Here is a 20,453-nt window from a genome sequence, read left to right as displayed (position 1 = left end):
TAGGAGCCTTATTCTGGCTTCATCACTGCCGTAGTAGCCCAATGTCCGAACGCAGTCACATTCTGAGGTACTGGAGGTTAGGGCTTCAGTGTGTTAATTTTGGGGGGAGACACAATTCAGCCCATAACAGAGAAGAAGGAGACAGCATCCTTGACTTCAGGGAGTTGGTCAGTAGTAGCGGAGACAGACAAAGCAAGGGCAGAATCCGTGATCCGTGACGCTGGGGGGCCGGGGAGGAGACCTAGGCTGGCCGCAGGGACTTTGAGAGGCCCTCCAGGCCGATTGGACACTTGAGCCGAGTTCTAACGAATAAACAAGGATCCGTCAAATCTCTGGGAGGGGGAGGCATTTCTAGCAGAAGCAGGGAGGCCTGGGTTGATTATGGCGAAGGTTCTCAACCGGTAAGTGTTTCGGCTAAAGCACACGCTCCCAGCGCCCACACCAAGGGGGTGAGAATTGCTTCCTGGGAGGGTGAAAATACTTTATGCTTCATGTATAAAGCGCTCATACATAGAGTACACAGCAGATATCTATTATATCTGTGATATTAAATTATTTGAGCCATCGGGAAAAAATATCCAAAAAGCCTCCTTAGAAGGGCGATAATGAACACGATTGAGAAATACGGAGCTAAAAGGAGGATAGAAGGTGAGGCAGGACAAGTTGTCGAAGACCCGTTGATGGGAGCCATCGCGAGAACTTGGATGTTATTTCCCGTGTCTGTCCCGAGCCCTGCTCCTCACCATGCAAACATTCACAGGAACCTGGAGGCGCTCGCCAGGAAAGTGATTCTTTTTTTTTTTTTTTTTTTTTTTTGCGGTACGTGGGCCTCTCACTGCTGTGGCCTCTCCCGTTGCGGAGCACAGGCTCCGGACGCGCATGCTCAGCGGCCATGGCCCACGGGCCCAGCCGCTCCGCGGCATGTGGGATCTTCCCGGACCGGGGCACGAACCCGCGTCCCCTACATCGGCAGGTGGACTCTCAACCACTGCGCCACCAGGGAAGCCCCAGGAAAGTGGCTTTTGAATTGTGGTCAGCAGAGACTCTGCGGCAGGCTCATGAGGCCAGGGTGTGAATCACGCAGTCTGGTCCTCAATCTCAGGCAGAGACCTTTCTCTCTCCTAGTGTCACTTCCTGCTGGGCAGTGATAGAAGGTCACAGAGAAGGAAGTGGTAAAACACCTCTCCCACTCTGCCTCTAAGGCAACTGCAGCTGCGATCAAGAATGTGCCCTTTGTTCAGTAAATCTGTAAGCAGGCTCTTGGTAAAGACAGATGGGGGAAAACATAGACCCCTGTGATTGTTTTATGATGTTGTGTGATATGAGATAAAGAAATCTTGTTCAGTGTGGGTCAAAATTTCAGTAAAAGAGAAGCTTTTAAGAAACATTAGTTCTGTCTAATTTAAAAGTTACTTCCCTAACTGCTAATTAGGCTTTCTCTCACATGTATACATGCTCTATCCCGTCCTATTTATTCTGGCCACTTCAGCCTATTTGATATTTTGGACTTTCACCTTTGTGTTACTCTTAGAGAACGTTTAAGCCTGGAGACCGAAAGCGGGTACAGTCTTCGTGGAGAACCAAAGCACAGATTGCTGTATTATGATACTGTGTCTGATTTTTATTTATGGCGAGTTCTCACTTAACATCTTTATTGGAAAAAAGTTCTTAATGGATGATGCTAATGTAAAAAAAAAATCTGTTTATAAATTTGTAAAAGTGGGATGATCACTTACTAAGAAAATCCTGCAGTTCTTTTCGCCTTGGTTTCACAATTTTTCCAGCAAGGTCCTAGTAACCAGAGGCAGCATTAAACCTAGGCAGACATTTCACTATGAGCGGAAAAGCTAAACTCTGACATTATTTGCCTCCTTGACGACAAAGGAAAATACACACACACAGAGTTGACCTTCATGTAATGTTGGCTCTGAGTCTCGTATCCAGTGGCAACCTTTTAGGAGTCTGGCATCCCAATTCCCACGTCACTACCGTTTGCAGAGGTTGAGCTCTATTTCCATTGCTCCTCTTTCAAACAGTTATGAAAAGAAAAAAGTAACCCTCAAACAACCATGACCTTCCCAAATCATATATTGCACAATTTGTAATAGTCCTTGAGACTTGGGCCAAAAAGAAGGGCTTTCTCGAGCCTTCTGTTTGTGTTCTGGTTCCTTAGCAACAACACCCCTGATAGATACTGCACATACTTTCCAGGGGATTCCACACTTTTCTGTACAAAGTGCAAAAAGAAACCACGCACTTTTTTCCACAGTTTCAAATTTAGCCCCAAATGACTAAACCAACACAGAATAAACACGATGTTCTGTGTGGAACATAATTTTTGTCCCCAGAGATTTCTCTTTTTGAGCATTTACTTAAATAATGCCGTACTTATCTCTGACATTATGTATCCGAGGACTTGTTTTTTTGTATATGCCGCTGGATATTCAGAGAAACTAAAGCCAGCCTTCCGTGGCCTTGACTCACAAAACCAAGAATGAATCTCTGGTATAAGATAGTAATTACATTCTAGTAATTTAACCTAATTTAACCTAACCTAATTTAACCTAATTCTGTGTTCTCTGTATAAGTGATGACATTGATATACCTTATCCCTGATTTTTTTCTCCTTCTAATTATACTTTCAGACGACTCGTAGGCTAAATAATACAGGTTTATCAATACTACCTAAATGTAATTTTACATTTATTTTAAGACGTTAATGGTGATAAAAATAAAACCATGTGACCATGTTAAGAGCGAACGAAAATATGATTTAAATGCTTGGTGCACTGACTTAATTGACACCTCATTTATTACTACTGGACCAAGTAATTATTTAAAATGTTGATATTATAATTTTTGAAAAGTTGGTGTTATCTTTCTACCATGTGCTGGGCCTTTGGCCAGCATTTTAAAAACACGATCTCTTGTCTTCTCCTAATAACACTCTGAAATCAGCATCATCGTCCACATATTATGGGTAAGAAAACTGAGGGAGGAGTCAGAGAAGTCAAGTAACTTCCCCAAACTCAAAGAGGGAATGAGGACACACAACCAAGTGTGTGGTGTCGAACTCCCAAGTGTTTACACAGCTGCGCTCTGCCTATAAGCAAATGATTTTCCCCACAGCTTTTCACTGCAAAAAAGATGAGATGATATTGCAACGCAGAGAAGGTCAGAGCTTATAGCAGGTAATTTTGCAGCTAAATTCCCACTGAGGATAATGGCTGTTTTTGAAAGAACGTGTGCTGTCTTTCCCAAGTAAATAATGTTCCAGTTCAAGGTCTCCCCGCTGAATTGCACAGCTCCTTCTTCCATAGCAATGATGGGGGTGAAGCGCAGTACTTAGCCAACAACTAGTTCAAAATAGCTGAGTTTGCTTGTCTGTCCTTCAACACAGTATCTGCTTTATTCCTCATTCGTAAAGTGTTCTTTCTCTGGAGTGGCTACATATGGTTGCTGTAATCATACAGTTTGAGCTGGGATAGACCACAGAGATCATCTAATCTGTTACCATGGCTTAGTTATGCAAAAGAGCTTACAAGAGAACTGCTATTAAAGCGAAGGATAGCTACCCCATAATAGATTGGTTGGACGAGGGTGGAGCGCTTGAGGGTTTGGTTAATTCAGGACCCCAGTCAGAGGGGACGTGGGCTGACTGGACGCCTGAGGCACGTGTCCTGTGAGGGACCAGCACCCTTCCTATTGTCATCACAGAACATCGTCTCATGGCTCAGGCTCGGACAGAGCTTGGAGGGTCAGAGGACACCACGACCGTTGGCATGGCGCTGCCTACACTTGTCCATTGGTCCATCAGGGGCAACCTTGCTGTGGAAGAAAGGCTGGGGGTTGGGGGAGGTGAGAGGAGGAATGGGGGTGGGTGAGGGCGGGTGACGCAGAGCCCTGTGGCGAGGCGGTGAGCTTCTCTCCCTGCAAACACACTGTGTACCAAAATAATTAAATGGAAAGAGGGACTTCCCTGACAGTCCAGTGGTTAGAACTCGGCCCTTTTACTGCCAAGGGCCCGGGTTCAATCCCTGGTCGGGGAACTAAGATCCCACAAGCTGTGCAGCATGCCCAAAAAATTAATGAAGTAAATAGAAACAAAGCTGGATTTGAATGAATACTTAGTATGAGTGTTGAACTTGGAAATCACATAAAGAGAACATGTTTCCTCTGTCTTTGCCTGTTTGGGGGATTTCATGAAGTAGCTCTTGGTAGTCTTATGCATGACTACTTACTTTAGGGGAAATTAGTCCAGCTGCCTTGGTCTCATTTCATTTCCTTGGAAGATGTTTTTATATATTTTGTTCAGAAACCTTCAATAATTACAAAAATGTATAAGAGAGAGAGAATGATTGATTGATTTCTCCTGAATTGTAAGCAAAGAATTTCTACTGGGAAACCATTTTTCAACTTGGTTGGAATGAGTAGATTAGATGAAAAAGGATATAGTTAATCAAAATGAAAAGATGCCAAGATCAACTATACTTGTTTGGGTCAAAAGGAAAGATTTTTAAACTTTCATATAAAGGAAATTAAAATTTATATTATGTAAAGAGTCCTAAAATATGGGTATATTGGGTTCATGTCTTTTTAATGGTATACTAAGGTGAAACACTTCAATATTCAGATTCAGAACGTCTCAGAGAGTCTGATGGCTATGAAAATATTAACTTTGAATATTAATGTGGCATCTTACATGCTAGTTTAAAAGTCATTTTATAACTGCGGTGGGCATTGGTTTTTGAGCTCCTTGCATCCTTATATCTATTTTCCAAGTCATTAACTGCATGCTATGCCCTTATTCTTTCACTCTTTTTTTTTGTCCCTACCACTGAAAGTAGGTAAGTCTACTCCGTATCCATTACTGTATGGAATACATTTAGACAAAATGATTATCACAAAGTCTGGGTCTGGGATGAAATCCCTATGGAAGATGAAACTTTCTGAACCCTCACCCTAAACCCTTGAGTTGGCTTCTCCTAATGTGATACCGAGCTTAAGTTTGTCTCTAGCTTTCTCAACAATAGACTTTGTGCTGAGTCTGAACGTTTATGTCCCCTCAAAATTCATGTGTTGAAACCTAACCCCTAAAGTGATAGTATTAGGAATGGGGCATCTGGGAGGTGGTCAGGTCATGAGTGTAAAGCCCTCATGGTTGGGATTAGTGCCCTTATAAAGGAAGCCCCAGAGGGACCCCTCACCCCTTCTGCCATGTGAGGTCTATAACCCAGGAGAGGACCCTCAGCCCCACTTCCTAGGCCTACTGTAACAAAATACCACAACTGGGTAGCTTAAAACAACAGAAATTTATTTTTTCACAGTTCTGGAGTCTCAAAGTCGAAAATCAAGGTATCAGCAGAGCCATCCCTTCGAAGGCTCTAGAGAAGAACCCTTCCTTGCCACGTCCAGCTTCTGTTGGTTGCTGGCCATCCTTGGCTTTCCTTGGTTTGTCCATGTGTAACTTCAGTCTCTTTCTCAGTCTTCATATGGCCCCTCTTCCTTTTGTGTGTCTGTGCCCAAATCTCTCACTTCTTAGAAGGGCATCAATTATATTGAATTTCAGCCCCCCTCTAATCCAGTATGACCTCATCTTAACTTCATAACATCTGCAAAGACCCTATTTCCAAATAAGGTCACGTTCACAGGTTCCAGGTGGACATGATTTCTGGGGGACACTATTCAAGCCATACAGGAGGTTCTGCAGCTTTGACAACTTTCCCCTCTCCTGGAGTTACCTGCTTTGTCTTCTTTCTTTTTCCTCTGGAGAATTTCCCATTCCTTGGCCTTTACATTACCTGGTTTTCGTCTCTGATTTAATCTCGTGATTGCTCCAGCTGGTGCCCTCTCTGTCCTCACAGAATCAGTCTAACCTGCAAAATCCCCCAGAATATGAATCTGCAAATCCTTAAGATCAGGTGAATTTGGGCGCCCCACTCATGGCTTTGTCTTCGGAGAGGGTGTTGACCTGATTTTAGTCTTCTCTCTTAGGATGGATACCTATCACTTGCCTTTCTCCTATACCTCGGGACTGTGCCACGCACTTTTAGACTGTTGGGGGATTAACTGGGAAAACCAAACCAGGAATTGCTGACCTTTTGTGGTTCTTATATGTGCCATGGTCACCATCAGACAACTTTGTCCGTTTTAAGGAGCTCGTATCTGTCTCCACCTCCATTCCAACCTAACCTGAAAGTTTCTGCTCAAAATTGCTTTAATTACATTATTTGCATGTCTCATAGGTAAATCAGGCAATCCGACCCCTGGGCATATATTCAGAGAAAAACATTATTTGAAAAGATACACGCACCCCTATGTTCCTAGCAACACTATTTACAATAGCCAAGGCATGGAAGCAACCTAAATGTCCACCAACAGATGAACGGATAAAGAAGATGTAGTACATATATGCAATGGAATATTACTCAGCCATAAAAAAGAATGAAATAGTGCCATTTTCAGCAACATGGATGGACCTAGAGATGATCACACTAAGTGAAGTAGGCCAGACAAAGACAAATACCATATGATATTGCTTATATGTGGAATCTAAAAAAAATGATACAAATGAACTTATATACAAAACAGAAATAGACCCACAGACATAGAAAGCAAACTTATGGTTACCATAAGGGGAAAGGGGAGGGAGGGGTAAATGAGGAGTTTGGGATTAACATAGACACACTACTATATATAAAATAGATAGCCAACAAGGACCTACTGTATAGCACAGGGAACTCTACTCGATACTTAGTAATGACCTATAAGGGAAAAGAATCTGAAGAAAAAAATGTATATATAACTGAATCACTTTGCTGCACACCTGAAACTAACACAACATGGTAAATCAACTATATTCCATATAGAAAAAAAAAAAAGTGAGGCCTGTGTACCGCAGGAAATAGTTGAACCTTGTTTTGGGTCGGACTTTCCCAAATTCTGAGCTCCTAGTTACCGTTTCTCATTATAGCACCCCATGCCTGACTCCTATGCAAAGAGTCCTTACTGGTAACTCCTCCTTGGGACCCTGCCCCCTTCACCTGCTGCCCTTTTGCATGTCAGAGGGGAATTGGACAGACCAGTGAGTCTCCTCTCAAGGTCCTGCAGAAGAGAAGGTTTTTATTTTTACATTATAGAAAAACTATTAAAATATACATCATTCATTTTGATGAGGCATCATCCTTCATTATTTAAAATTTATTCTTCTACTATACTTTGGCTTTTCAGCTTCTTTTTCACATTTACCCTGATCTCTCAGACATTTCCCTCCAAAATTAGAGGATAAGGCTGTGAGGATGTCCTGTTTGGGTCCGTTCTCTGTTCCTTTTCCTCCAGCCTCAGGCTTTGGCCCAGAGTCACTTCCAAGCGGGCAGGCCCTCCCAGTGCTGTTGGTTTATGGAACATAGTTTCAGGAAAATGCCAAGTGTAAAGAGGTTTGAGCAATTGTAATTGCAGGAAACACAGAATGTGCTTTTAAAACTTTGGGCTTCTAATTCCATCTAGCCGTTTCATTTGCTAATTTGCTTTTATTAAAACCAAAAAACAAAACAAAAAATCAACAGCCACCCTCAACCTTGAGGATAGAACATACGTAGACTATGCTTTTTGTTGTTGTTGTTCTGGAATTTTATAACTCGTTGCTTGTTTTAGATCAAACAAAAAAAAAACCCCAGAAAAAGTGTTAGCAAAGTTCTTTCTTTAATTTAATTTAATTTATTGTTTTTTAATTAATTTTATTTATTTGCTTATATATGGAAAAGATTTAAGTTATCTTCACAAGTAAGCAGGTTTAGTAACAACTTTTTTTTTTTTAACATCTTTATTGGGGTATAATTGCTTTACAATGGTGTGTTAGTTTCTGCTTTATAACAAAGTGAATCAGTTATACATATGTTCCCATATCTCTTCCCTCTTGTGTCTCCCTCCCTCCCACCCTCCCTATCCCACCCCTCCAGGCAGTCACAAAGCACCAAGCAACAACTTTTAACTCTTTCTTGTTATGAGTTCCCTAGATCAATGTGCTTCCTGCTGATAACGTAAGCGCTTCCTTTCAGTTGATGGCCGCGAGTTTGGAGGAAAGTAGAAACAGATTATCAGTCACCAGTACTAAAAGTTTTATAAAGATTAACTAATTAAAACTGAAAAACGTATGATTCTCTTCAGGACATTATTTTATTCCAGTTCAGCTGATACCTGACGATGTTAGCATATTAGATTTGTCAGATTTGTCTCAAATTAAATGGAAAAGCATTTTGCTTTATTTTTTTCTGGTTGCTATGGTGACTTTTTTCCTCAGTAGATGGACAGCACCGTAATGAGGGCGGTGTTCAACACTGCCGTTCCAGGGCCTTAGGGCTGAAATGCCCAACGAGGCTTAGCAGAGAGAAGGCAGAACTGCGAGTAGGGGCTTGGGGGCAGGAGGGGCTGGCGGGGGGAGGTTGGCCCCAGATCCGCCGTTCACTATATGAGTTACAAGTCCAGCAGCCTTCTTGAGCCTCACTCTGCTCATCTCTAAAATGGGCCTGATGTGATCACTCTTGCCTACCTCGTAGAGTTGTTATGAATTTCAAATAAGATTAACGTGCTCATTAGAAGCACATTGAACAACTGTGCACTACCACACAGATATGAACTATCTTTATTGTAGCTTCATGAACAATTGATTTCTTATGTCTTATCGGGTGATCATGATGGCTCTTTAGCTGGTGTGGTAATTCCTCTTCCAGCTCCAGGTCTTTCTCTTGTGTTATCCCAGATCTGGATAAACTCCTGTTCGGTTGTAATACACAGTATATATGGAGTGATTGTCATATGCAAGACACTTAGCTAAAAACCTTACTTTGGAATTTTCATTTAATCTATATCACAACCCTATGAGGTTGAGTACTAACACTGTTACAGATGAAGACATTGGGGATTAGAAAGGTTAAATTAGTTATCCAAAGAGTAGCATAGCCAGGGCTGGAATGTTTTGTCTTATGCCATGGCCTATGCTTTACTTGGTATATTATTATATTTCCAAAAGTTTTGCAACTCTGAAATCATGTCTCCTCCATGAAAATCTTTTCTTACCAGTTGGTGCAAAGAGCCCCTATCTCTATTTCTTCTGAATATGTATACCTCAGAGCTCTTTATTCATCACTCCATGCTACTCCTTGGTTAGTATTTTCTTCATTTAATTATTTTCTCCATGTAGACTTCTGAAGTGCCTTCCCAAATCATTGTCTCTGTTTAGGTGACTGAAGCCCAGTTACAGAAAACTTCTCTGTTTTCCTACATTTGATTATTCATTCAACCAGACAGGTAACGTGATGATGACGAGGATCTTGGGAGTCTACCCATCACCTCCTGTGTCATTTCCCATTGGCTCTTGGTCGATACAACTTCTTTCATCTCCAGCCTTGTCTGTCCTCCCTTTTCTACCCTTCTTGTGAACCCCTGGTCACTCATCCAAGGTCACAGACATGACTGACAATGACATGATTTTTTTAAACTTATTGCACAGCCTGCTAAACTGTGTTTTCTCCACAGTTTCATTTGTTTTAATATTTGCAGGTGTGTCTATACCATTATTTCTACTCTAAATAAAATGTCGGCACCTGAGATTTTCTGGAAGCCTTGTTGTTTCCATCTCCAAAGTAGCTGGTTGGATTTAGAAAGAGATTTTCTTCTGTGACTCACCCAGGAGAAAGTGTATTTTAACAAGAGACCATCAAGTCCTGAATCTCACACCAAGGGAGACAGTGCAGCAGACAAACAGTTTTTCTCTTTCCTGGCCCCAAGTAAGCTTAAATTTACTAGGAAATTAAAATTAGGATGTTTGTTTATGTGGAAAGGTTTTTAGTATTAGACATCAGAAACACTGGGGACCGCTCCATAGGTAAAGCAGCTTTTACCAAATAAGTAGACTTTTGAATTCCACAAAATAAATTTATTTATTTATAAATTTATAATAAATTTGTTTATTTGTTTATAAATTTATTTATTTTTGGCTGCACTGAGTCTTCGTTGCTGCGTGTGGGCTTTCTCTAGTTGCAGCAAGTGGGGGCTACTCTTTGTTGTGGTGTGCGGGCTTCTCATTGAGGTTGCGGAGCACGGGCTCTAGGCACGCCTGCTTCAGTAGTTGTGGCACACGGGGTCAGTAATTGTGGCTCGCGGGTTCTAGAGCGCAGGCTCAATAGCTGTGGCACATGGGAGCTTAGTTACTCCACGGCATGTGGGATCTTCCCGGACCAGGGCTCAAACCCGTGTCCCCTGCATTGGCACGTGGATTCTTAACCACTGTGCCACCAGGGAAGTCCCTGAATTCCACACTCTTTATTAAAAATAAAGCAAAACCAAAACTTGTTTCTACCACACAAGGTGCAGAAATAGTAAATCAAAGAAAATGAACAGCTTTGCTATTCAATGTAAACAAGATATTGTTGATGAGGCAGAATTAAATTATTTTGCTTTTGATTCATTTCAGCGTTTGGAACATGTTTTCTCTCCTCTAGAATTAAACACAATAGGAGTTTTTGGACTGTCTTGCTATTTCCTTTAACTGGCAGTGGGACAGTATGTGTTGATATAGGTTCCAAGTCACATTTCCTGTGTTGTAACCAGTCTCTTTTTCACAGCTAATTAAGTGGAAAACAATGTATAAATACAATTCAAAAGATTCACATTGTATACTCTTTAAAAATCTCTACTATTTACTGTGAATTATAGTTTTTGTTTTTCATTTATAATTTTAAAAACTCAACTGTTGGTGTGAATTTATTATTTTTCATTTTTATCTATAATTATCCAATTCCAAATTCATATTCTAATGTTTCACTGTTAACCTAAAGATAGCTTGAATTGGGCTTCCCTGGTGGCGCAGTGGTTGGGAGTCCGCCTGCCGATGCAGGGGACACGGGTTCACGCCCCAGTCCGGGAGGATCCCACATGCCGCGGAACGGCTGGGCCCGTGAGCCATGGCCGCTGGGCCTGCGCGTCCGGAGCCTGTGCTCCGCAACGCGAGAGGCCACAACAGTGAGAGGCCTGCGTACCACACACACAAAAAAAGATAGTTTGAATTTATGAAGCAAATTATCAAATAAATCATTACATATTTCTTTTTTTTTTTGGTTAATAGAAATGTTCTCAATTTTGTTATGAATATGTTGTCCCTTGTCCCTTAAGGAGAGCATAGAAAAAATAGACATTCATTTTTTCAGTTTTGGTGTTTTTTTAAACATCTTTATTGGAGTGTAATTGCTTTACAATGGTGTGTTAGTTTCTGCTTTATAACAAAGTGAATCTGCTACACGTATACCTATATCCCCATATCTCCTCCCTCTTGCGTCTCCCTCCCATCCTCCCTATCCCACCCCTCTAGGTGGTCACAAAGCACCAAGCTGATCTCCCTGTGCTATGCGGCTGCTTCCCACTAGCTATCTATTTTACATTTGGTAGTGTATATATGTCCATGCCACTCTCTCACTTCGTTCCAGCTTACACTTCCCCCCATTTTTTCAGTTTTTTAAAGATATATTTTGACATAAATTTTTTTTTTGCTTGATACCAAGTACACATTTATTAAAGAATTTCCAAATCTAGGAAAAAGAAATGATACCCAGGAGAGTGAAGCATAACTGCCTAAATGCTGAAAAAAGTCTCTCATCTGTGGAATGAAATTAGTATCGAAAGAGAATTATGCCAACACTGTACTATTGAAACTAGCAAATTCTAAAATATCTTTTGGCAACTCGACATAATGATTTATTTATTTTTATTTATAACTTACCATCAATTAGCACGTGAAAGATAAAATAGAATTCACTATTTTTTTCAAATCAAAACTTATTAAAATTACTCTTTGCAAACTGAAGGAAAAGCAAAAAGAATTTAATGATTTGCAGGAGGGCATGTGGTAATAGCACTTTTTTTATGTCTACAGATGGATTTTTTTTTTCCCCAGGGACATTAAATATACCTGGCTTCCCTAGCACTGCCTGTACTATGGCATGTGCTCAGTAAATATTGATTGAATGGATGGATGGATGAATGGGAATTGGAAAGTTATTTTATGTCATTCAAAATTTAGAAATACAAAGAGGGAGTTAAATTTCTACCATAATTATCAGAATTAACTTTATATTTCAGTACTTTATAGTTTTTACCATAAAATACCACTGAATTAATTTGTTCTATTTTGCGTTTGATGTGAACTGTTAAATCAAAGTTGTTACCTTTTGGTAAATTAAACTTCAGAGATAGTGAGATTATGAAGGAGAAAAAGAAAGCTGCAAAGAGTCTTCAAGCTCCAGCAGTTTCTTTGTCTCCTCCTCACAAGCACACAGTATTTTTCCCCAGTATGGTATCACTTTTAATAATATTGGAATTTCTCTTTAGGAGACACACACATAAGTGCTATTCATGAGGAAAGAGCATGGCATACCTAAAAATAAAATTGTGCTTTGTTTTTTTATAAACCTTGTTTATGTTTATTTTAAACCTTAGGGGAAAGTACTCTATGGGTCTCCAGAGCTGTAAGTGGGTAAATAAAAAAGTACTGTAATTTTTCAAAGCGTCATTGACTGCCAAGAATCTGATATTATCATTCCAGCTTACAGCAACTCAGTTAAGGGTATTAGTATCCTGCTATTTGCAAAGGAATTTACAAGGAAACCTAAAACAATTGGAAAAGACAATGGAAAAATTTTATACAGACTTTTAGATGAATCGACTATGATTTTAAAAAAAGAATTAGATTATCTGATGAGCTGAATCTAAATAAAAATGCAGGTGAGGTATCCAAGCTTCCATTTCCTTGTTCTCTTTTATATTATGTGACCACAAAGTTATTTTCTGCCGAAGGTTTTTTTTTCATTGGCTTGCTTATTTGATACAACTGATACTAAGAACCATAGGAGCTGAAAATGTAGGTTGAAAAAAATGGGGGTAACAGACTGGCTTTGCTTACCTATCATGTATTTTAGTAAGAGATGCTCTCCATGGGCCACTGTGTCGCACAGCTCCAGGGAGCATCGTGTGATGGAATACACTGTGACTGGTGCCCCCTGGGGTTGTGCAGTGGTGCTGAGTACATATACAATCTGTGCTGATTTTGGCTTCAGGAATGTTTTCCATGGATGGTTGTAGTAGGAAAAATATTTTTGAATCTTCACGCACTTATGTTTTTTTAAACATTCACCACAGGCTACAAACAATGTCAACACGTCTAATTTTAAATAGCTTTTTCGCAGGACTTTAACCAGAAATAAGAGTAGAAACTTGATAGGAAAGATGCTGTCCTGTGCAACAAATTTAAAGTCTGAAAACACAGAGGTTTTTCAAATGGAAGCAGGAAACTGGCCATTCAAGAAGATGGTAGCGTGTTGAGCTGGAATCCGATTTCTTTACACAATCAGGATTCTTCTTGGAATTCTCAGCTCTTTTCAGTTAAGTGGAGATTCTGTATGAAAACTCTTTCTTTTGAACTTTTATAACACTTTTTTCTAATTCCCTGTACAGACAAATAAATTTGCAAAGGTGGATAGTAGACATGACCTCAGCTTTAGTGTCTTAATGTGAAAATGCACATACATTCACAATGGAGTGAGGAGGCATTGTCATTTTTAAACATGAGAAGCCTGGACTTGACGCTCAGTAAGGGAAGGTGCTTGGAAGAATTTACCAACTGATAAGAATATTCTGGAAAATAGAAAAGGGAGATATGTTAACAGAGAAAACAATTTTTTTTTTTTTTTTTTTTTTTTTTGCGGTACGCGGGCCTCTCACTCTTGTGGCCTCTCCCGTTGCAGAGTACAGGCGCCGGACGCGCAGGCTCAGTGGCCATGGCTCACGGGCCCAGCCACTCTGCGGCATGTGGGATCTTCCCAGACCGGGACACGAACCCGTGTCCCCTGCATCGGCAGGTGGACTCTCAACCACTGCGCCACCAGGGAAGCCCCCAAACAATTTTTTTTAATCACCAAAAATTGCTTTTGGAAAACAAAAGAAAAAAATTTAGAATTTTTAGAAAAAAAATTTATCGTTTTTTCTAATTTTATTTTTTTCTAATTTTGTCTTTAAAATTTGAGCCTTCCTCAAGTTTTACTTCTTCCATAAATTTTTCTCTCCCTTTCCATTCTGAAATCTCTGAATTCTTACCAACTATGTGAGTCTGTGGAGTGTAGTAGTTAAGAACCCCACATTGCCGGATTGCACGGATCGGTTGATAGCGGGAGATTCTGCGCATGGGTGGCTCCACCCCTCACGACTTAGGTACCTTGGACAAACCACTTGACCTATGTTTGCATTGATTTGCTCATTTGAGAAATGCAGATAATAATGATCCGTGTGGTTGTTAGGAGCGTTAAAATAGGAACTATCTGTAAAGTGCATCTATGCGCTCAGTAGGCAGTGGCAGTGTTTTACTGTGTACCACGTGTTGTAGCATTTGATTATTTGTTATAATGACTTGCCTTAATTACTTTCTAAGGCATGATGTATACATTCATAAAACACATGCTAGAGTCTTCTTCCATGCTTGGGTTTAATACGTCAGTTTTTTGTTTGGTTGGTTGGTTTTTAGATGTACGTTTCCCAGGTCCAGGACCTATATCATTTTTGTTGTTGTTTTTATTTATCATTCACTTTATTTTTTTATTTTGTTTTATTTTTGTGTGTGTGTGGTACGCGGGCCTCTCACTGTTGCGGCCTCTCCTGTTGCGGAGCACAGGCTCCGGACACGCAGGCTCAGCGGCCATGGCTCACGGGCCCAGCCGCTCCACGGCATGTGGGATCTTCCTGGGCCGGGGCACGAACCTGTGTTCCCCGCATCGGCAGGTGGACCCTCAACCACTGTGCCACCAGGGAAGCCCTCACTTTATTTTTTAGAGGAGTTTTAGGTTCACAGCAAAACTGAGTGGGAGGTGGAGTTCCCATGTAGCCCGGTCCCCACCCACGCACAGAGTCCACCATTATCAGCCTCCTCCACCAGAATGGGACATTTGTTACAGTTGATGACTCTATATTGACAAAGTCCACAGCTTATATTAGGGTTCACTCCTGAAGTTGTACATTCTATGGGTCTCGACAAATTTATGACATGTGTCCACCGTAACGGTATCATACAGAGTAGCTTTATCACCCTAAAAATCTTCAAAAAAAGCACTCTAGCCATTCATCTCTCCTTCCCCTCCAGCCCCTGGCAACCACTGGTCATTTTACTGTCTCCATAGTTTTGCCTTTTCCAGAATGTCATACAGTCAGAATGATACAGTATGTAGCCTTTCCAGACTGGTTTCTTTCACTTTTTTTGTTTTTTTTTTTTAGATTTAATTTTATTTATTTTTGGCTGCACTGGGTCTTCGTGGCTGCACTGGGTCTTCGTTGCTGCACGAGGGCTTTCTCTAGTTGCAGTGAGCGGGGGCTACTCTTCGTTGTGGTGCACGGGCTTCTCATTGCGGTGGCTTCTCCTGTTGCGGAGCACGGTCTCTAGGCACACGGGCTTCAGTAGTTGTGGCTCACGGGCTCAGTAGTTGTAGCTCACAGGCTCTAGAGCGCAGGCTCAGTAGTTGTGGCACACGGGCTTAGTTGCTCCGCACCATGTGGGATCTTCGTGGACCAGGGATGGAACCCGCGTCGCCTGCGTTGGCAGGCAGATTCTTATCCACTGCGCCACCAGGGAAGTCCCTCTTTCACGTCTTAATATGCGTATATATTTTCTCGGTGTCTTTTTTTTATTTTTTATTTTTATTGCAGTACGCGGGCCTCTCACTGCTGTGGCCTCTCCTGTTGCGGAGCACAGGCTCCGGACGTGCAGGCTCAGAGGCCATGGCTCACGGGCCCAGCCGCTCCGTGGCATGTGGGATCTTCCCGGACCAGGGCACAAACCCGTGTCCCCTGCATCGGCAGGCGGACTCTCAACCACTGCGCCACCAGGGAAGCCCTCCTCCATGTCTTTTTGTGGCTTGATAGTCCATTTGTTGTTAGTGTTGAATAATATCCCATGTCTGGATGGACCACAGTTTATTTATCTAATTCAGCTACTGAAGGACATCTTGGTTGCTTCCAAGTTCTAGCAGTTAAGAATAAGGCTGCTATAAACATCTCTGTGAAGGTTTTTGTAGACATATCATATATATATATTTTTTAATTTTCTACAGTCTCTCATACAAAGGTAAGGATTTTTAGCACATAGAATTCCACATCTGAGGTCTGAAAGGACTTAGAAATAATGCATTAGATACAAGGAAACTGAAGACCAAGCGACCTGGTGTCGACTGCGCATGCAGTCTATTGTACTTCCTGCCAGGAAATTCTTACCTGTATGTAACGAAGAAGATCTAAAAATTAGGTTGACGTCTTGAAAATATTACCAAAGGTTTGGTGTGGTGAGCATAAGAGCTGAAAATTATCGCCCCAAATGATATAATCAATTTTTTTTACAGAGTGAATTTAGTAAGCTGTAGCCATGGTTTTTTCTCATTGTTTTATAACTGATCATTATAACTTTATTATGACTTTATAATTTCTCTCCTAAGCTAGGCGTTGTGCATTTTGAGTTATGTTTTGCGTAGCTGGCTTTTTTACTTTTTCCCAGTGGCCGATACCCTCTTGGAACTGACTGAGCCTTGCGCTTTTCACAGGTTGTGGTGGAGAGTTGTCTGGGGACACGGGCTCCTTCAGTAGCCCCGGCTACCCTAACAGGTACCCTGCCAACAAGGAGTGTATCTGGTACATTCACACCGCCCCTGGGAGCAGCGTTCAGCTCACCATCCATGACTTTGATGTGGAGTATCACGCAAGCTGCACCTTCGATGTCCTGGAGGTAGGAAATTAGATGGTTTTCCGCACGTTATAGGATTTGGGGGCTAGAACTGGAAATCACTCTGCAGAACACCCTGAATTCTTTCCAGGGGCCAGCAGTGTTCTATTCTTAGACGTTTCGATGAGTATCCGCCCTTGGTGAATGATGCTTGCAGACAAATGAGGTTAATATCTCAGTTTGGCTTTCCCTAAAAGCAGTGCCCGAATGGCTGAGTGTAATTAGAAGGTGGTACCAGGCGGCAGAAGGGAGGGAACCATGGGGGGAGGCTGAGGAGAGAGAACCAAGGAAGGGAGCCCCTGTGGGCAATGTGGGCTTAATCCTGCTGCAACCCCTGAGGTCCTATGAGGTCTGCTGCTCAGAGCCATCCCTCTAAGGACACAAGGCATTGGTCCCCCAACTCCCGTCCCCACTGATGGAACCTCGTGTCATCAGTGCCCCACACTTCCAGCCTGAGAAAGCTCCCTTGGGAAAGGCAGTGGGCGGCAGAGTGTAAAGAAGACGTGGGTACTCGGGGTAGGACAGGGCAGGGAGCTGAGGAAGGGGCTGCAACTTCTCCAACGCTGCTGCAATGGCTTTATCTTGGGTAATTAAGATGGCCCTTGAGAATCGGTTATAATCAGCTGTTTGTTGCAGGAATCTAGTCATCAGATGATTTCCAAGTACACATGAAATTCCTATCGCCTCAGCGATAGGGACTGCCTCATGACAAGGTTCTGTATCTAGTAGAACTTAAAGTCCACGAAGGCTGGGTATTTGTGTGTTTTTGTTCTGTTTTGTTTTGTTTCACTGCTATACCCCCAGAGCCATAGAGCACTTGGCAAATAGTAAACACTTGATATATATTTGTGGGATAAATGAAAGTGTCACATCTCCAGTGTGCAGTGATAATGTACGTTTATGGTGATTGGCAAAGGGATTTCAACATCCGTTTTCCCGTTTGATGTTAACGAATCCTGTGAGGTAAGAGGGGGGTTCTACCGCTCCCCACTTCACTGTTGTCAGAACGGAGGCTCAAAAAGATTGCTGGGTTTCTCCACGGCCATAACGATAGTGAGCGGAAAAGCCGAGAACTGAATCCATCCCCGCCGCACACGCCACGTCAGCCAGTGTAGAAGGACAGATGTGGGCAGCGTGCAAGATACTGAAAGGAGCGGCTTGTTGACAGGCCTGTGTAGAAAACTTTAAAACTTAAAAGGCTTATTTAATTACAAACCAAGTTGTCTCCTTGAAAAGAAATGGGGTTCTCAAATCATGTCCTCACTGAGTAGACGCAGCGTCACTAGGAGTCACATTGAGCAGCTCGAGTCTGCAAAGAAGGACGATGCTGCAGTGAGTTGGACTGGAGACAGAGCCGGTGAGTCCTTGGGTTCAACGCAAACCCTGTCTTCACGTAAGTCCGGCTGCCCAGGCGTGACTCCAGCTCAGAAGAGGACCAGTTTCTTCCGAGGAGAGAATAAGGTGGCTCCCGAAAGTCACGAAACTCACGCGCAGCTCAGACTGTGAAGCAGTAATATCGCTCACACGGGGAATGTCGAGATGCTCCCTCCCGCGGGCGAGATTCCTCAGTCGCACGAAAACCCTTAACCCGTACAGAGGGCTGGCAGCAGAGTGTTCCACGGTAATGTGACACGTTCGTCACCCTTCATTTTCATATTGCAAAGCTCGTGTGATCGCTGCCTACTTGGCAACGTGTAAATAGGGTTCATTGTGCTTCGGTTTTGTCCCACCCATTACGTGAGAGAGCAAAGAGCAGGCCTGTTCCCTGTGAGCAGCCCTGGGGACAGAGGGGCGGCTCAAGGCCTCTGGGCAGCAGCGTTCAGACAGGGTCCTGCACAGAAAGGACCGTGAGAAGAGGCTGCGGTCTGCTTGGGGCTTATCTGTGTCAGGACAAGGTGGGCTCCCGTGTCCCATCCAACCAGGGTTTGAGGGAATATATTGAAGCCCTTAAATATTTGGGCAAGTTTTTTTCTTAAGGCTGAAGTGAGTTAACTCCCTGACTTTTTCCCTCCAAACCTTGTTGGACGTCTCTGCAAATACTCAAGAAGGTGCTGTCATCAATTTGGGTTAATGACAATAAAATGATTTTTTTCCATCCCTATCTCATGGACGCCGATAACATGTTAACAACAGGTTTCACAATATTTTACCCCCGGTGGGTGTGTGGCCTGGAAACATCTCTGACTTTCTCCACCCATCTGTCCCCGTCCTGTTTGTTCATCAGCCCGTCCTGCTCTGAGCCCAGTAGGGCCTCACTGTCTCCAGGTATCCGGTTTACCTGAGTTTCACCTGATCTAACCAAGAGCCCATCTATTTTTCTCTCAAAAAGCAGGTGTCCGGAGGGTGGCCAGCTGCATCAGGCAACAGCCGTTTGGTTACTCATAACCCTGGAATGCTGACTTGATTGTAACAGTAAATGGAGCTAACAGAGCAGAAAGAACTGTTCAAAACAGATTAAAACCATAGGCTTTGAAATGTTCTATATCCTGAGCATTGGCTAAAAACACATTTTTTAATCTCTGATCATCAGACCAATTCTTTTCCCCACAAAGTTGAGTCATATGCTGTAATCCAACGAAGCACACCCTGAAATTCTTTCCATCTTTTTCCTCTTTTGAAGAGTCATGTGCTAACTATTGGTTTTAATTTGTGGAAGCGGAAAGTACCATTCTATTGTTTGAGTGAGAGAAACCCTGGCTGATTTCACTTCAGTCCTTGAGAAAGGAGCCTGAACAGCACAGAGCAGAAAAGGGAAGCCAGTCCTCGACGCAGGAGACCCAGACGGTTGCCTGGTGCGGGCAGTCAGCCTCCCCTGGTCTCTCCCCCGCTGTCTTTGTGGAGGGAAAGCAAAGAACGTCAAAAGCGGCAGTGTTTACTCTTCTGGAGGCTCCAGGCCCGCCGACTCATACCCGCTTTGTTTGCGATCTCAAGGGGACCCTGAGCAGGGAGACCAGAATATTTTGCTGACGTGCAAGTTTTCTTTGTTAGAACTAAACGCGTGCTCTCAGCGTTCTGTCCAAATATGTGCTGCTCGCGGGGTGGGCGACTGGGGGCCCAGGCTGTGGGTTTCAGGCTCTGAGCTCCACCCCAGGCCAGGGGGCAGGGGAATCTCAAGGGTGCTAAACCAGAAGCAGTCTGGTTTGTGCCATTTGCATATGTGTACATGGGAAGGGCCACACAGGGCTCTTCCTCCAGTCCTGCCTCTGATGGGACTTGGGGGCCTCACACAAACAGAGCTCTTCCAGGTGAAAATCAGCTCGAAGCGGTTGGCTCGCTTCATTCCTTTGCAATTACAGCCCTTGCGCTCGGCCCTCCCGGAACAGTGGTTTCTTTCATTTCGGCCTTTCCCGCATGGCTGGGGGAATTAATCAGACAAAGAAATCATTATGGATTCAAATCACACACTCCTCACCGAAAGTAGGCTGCTTGTTCTGCTCTCCCTCCCCGGAGGACACTTGAGTGAGGTCCACATCAGTCATCAGTCGGCAGCCGCCCTGGGGTGGGGGTGGGGGCAGGGGCTCAGGGCCTCAGGCTGGGGAGATGCTCGGGTGGGAGAGGGCGCAGGTCAGGGTGGGGAGGGCACCACTCGCACCCACTGGGCCACCTTTCCCGGGTCCGGTTCCAGCCGGGAGGGGGGAAGGGCACAGAT

The 20,453-nt window shown here is 43.1% G+C and overlaps 1 protein-coding gene across 1 annotated transcript in view; it reads left to right on the top strand.

Annotated features, from left to right (window-relative positions):
- Nucleotides 1-20,453, top strand: part of CUBN (cubilin) — a 262,964-nt gene that overhangs the window by 92,646 nt on the left and 149,865 nt on the right. Inside the window, exon 29 of the mRNA XM_082845199.1 lies at nucleotides 16,626-16,807. Coding sequence (XP_082701325.1) covers nucleotides 16,626-16,807 — 182 coding nt within the window. The remainder of the gene's footprint in view (nucleotides 1-16,625; nucleotides 16,808-20,453) is intronic.

The sequence above is a fragment of the Leucopleurus acutus genome (genome assembly GCF_964270905.1).
Source record: "Leucopleurus acutus genome assembly, chromosome: 1".
Classification (NCBI taxonomy): Eukaryota; Metazoa; Chordata; class Mammalia; order Artiodactyla; family Delphinidae; genus Leucopleurus; species Leucopleurus acutus.
Note: the sequence above shows the minus strand (reverse complement) of the source record. Positions and strands in the feature narration are given on the sequence as shown.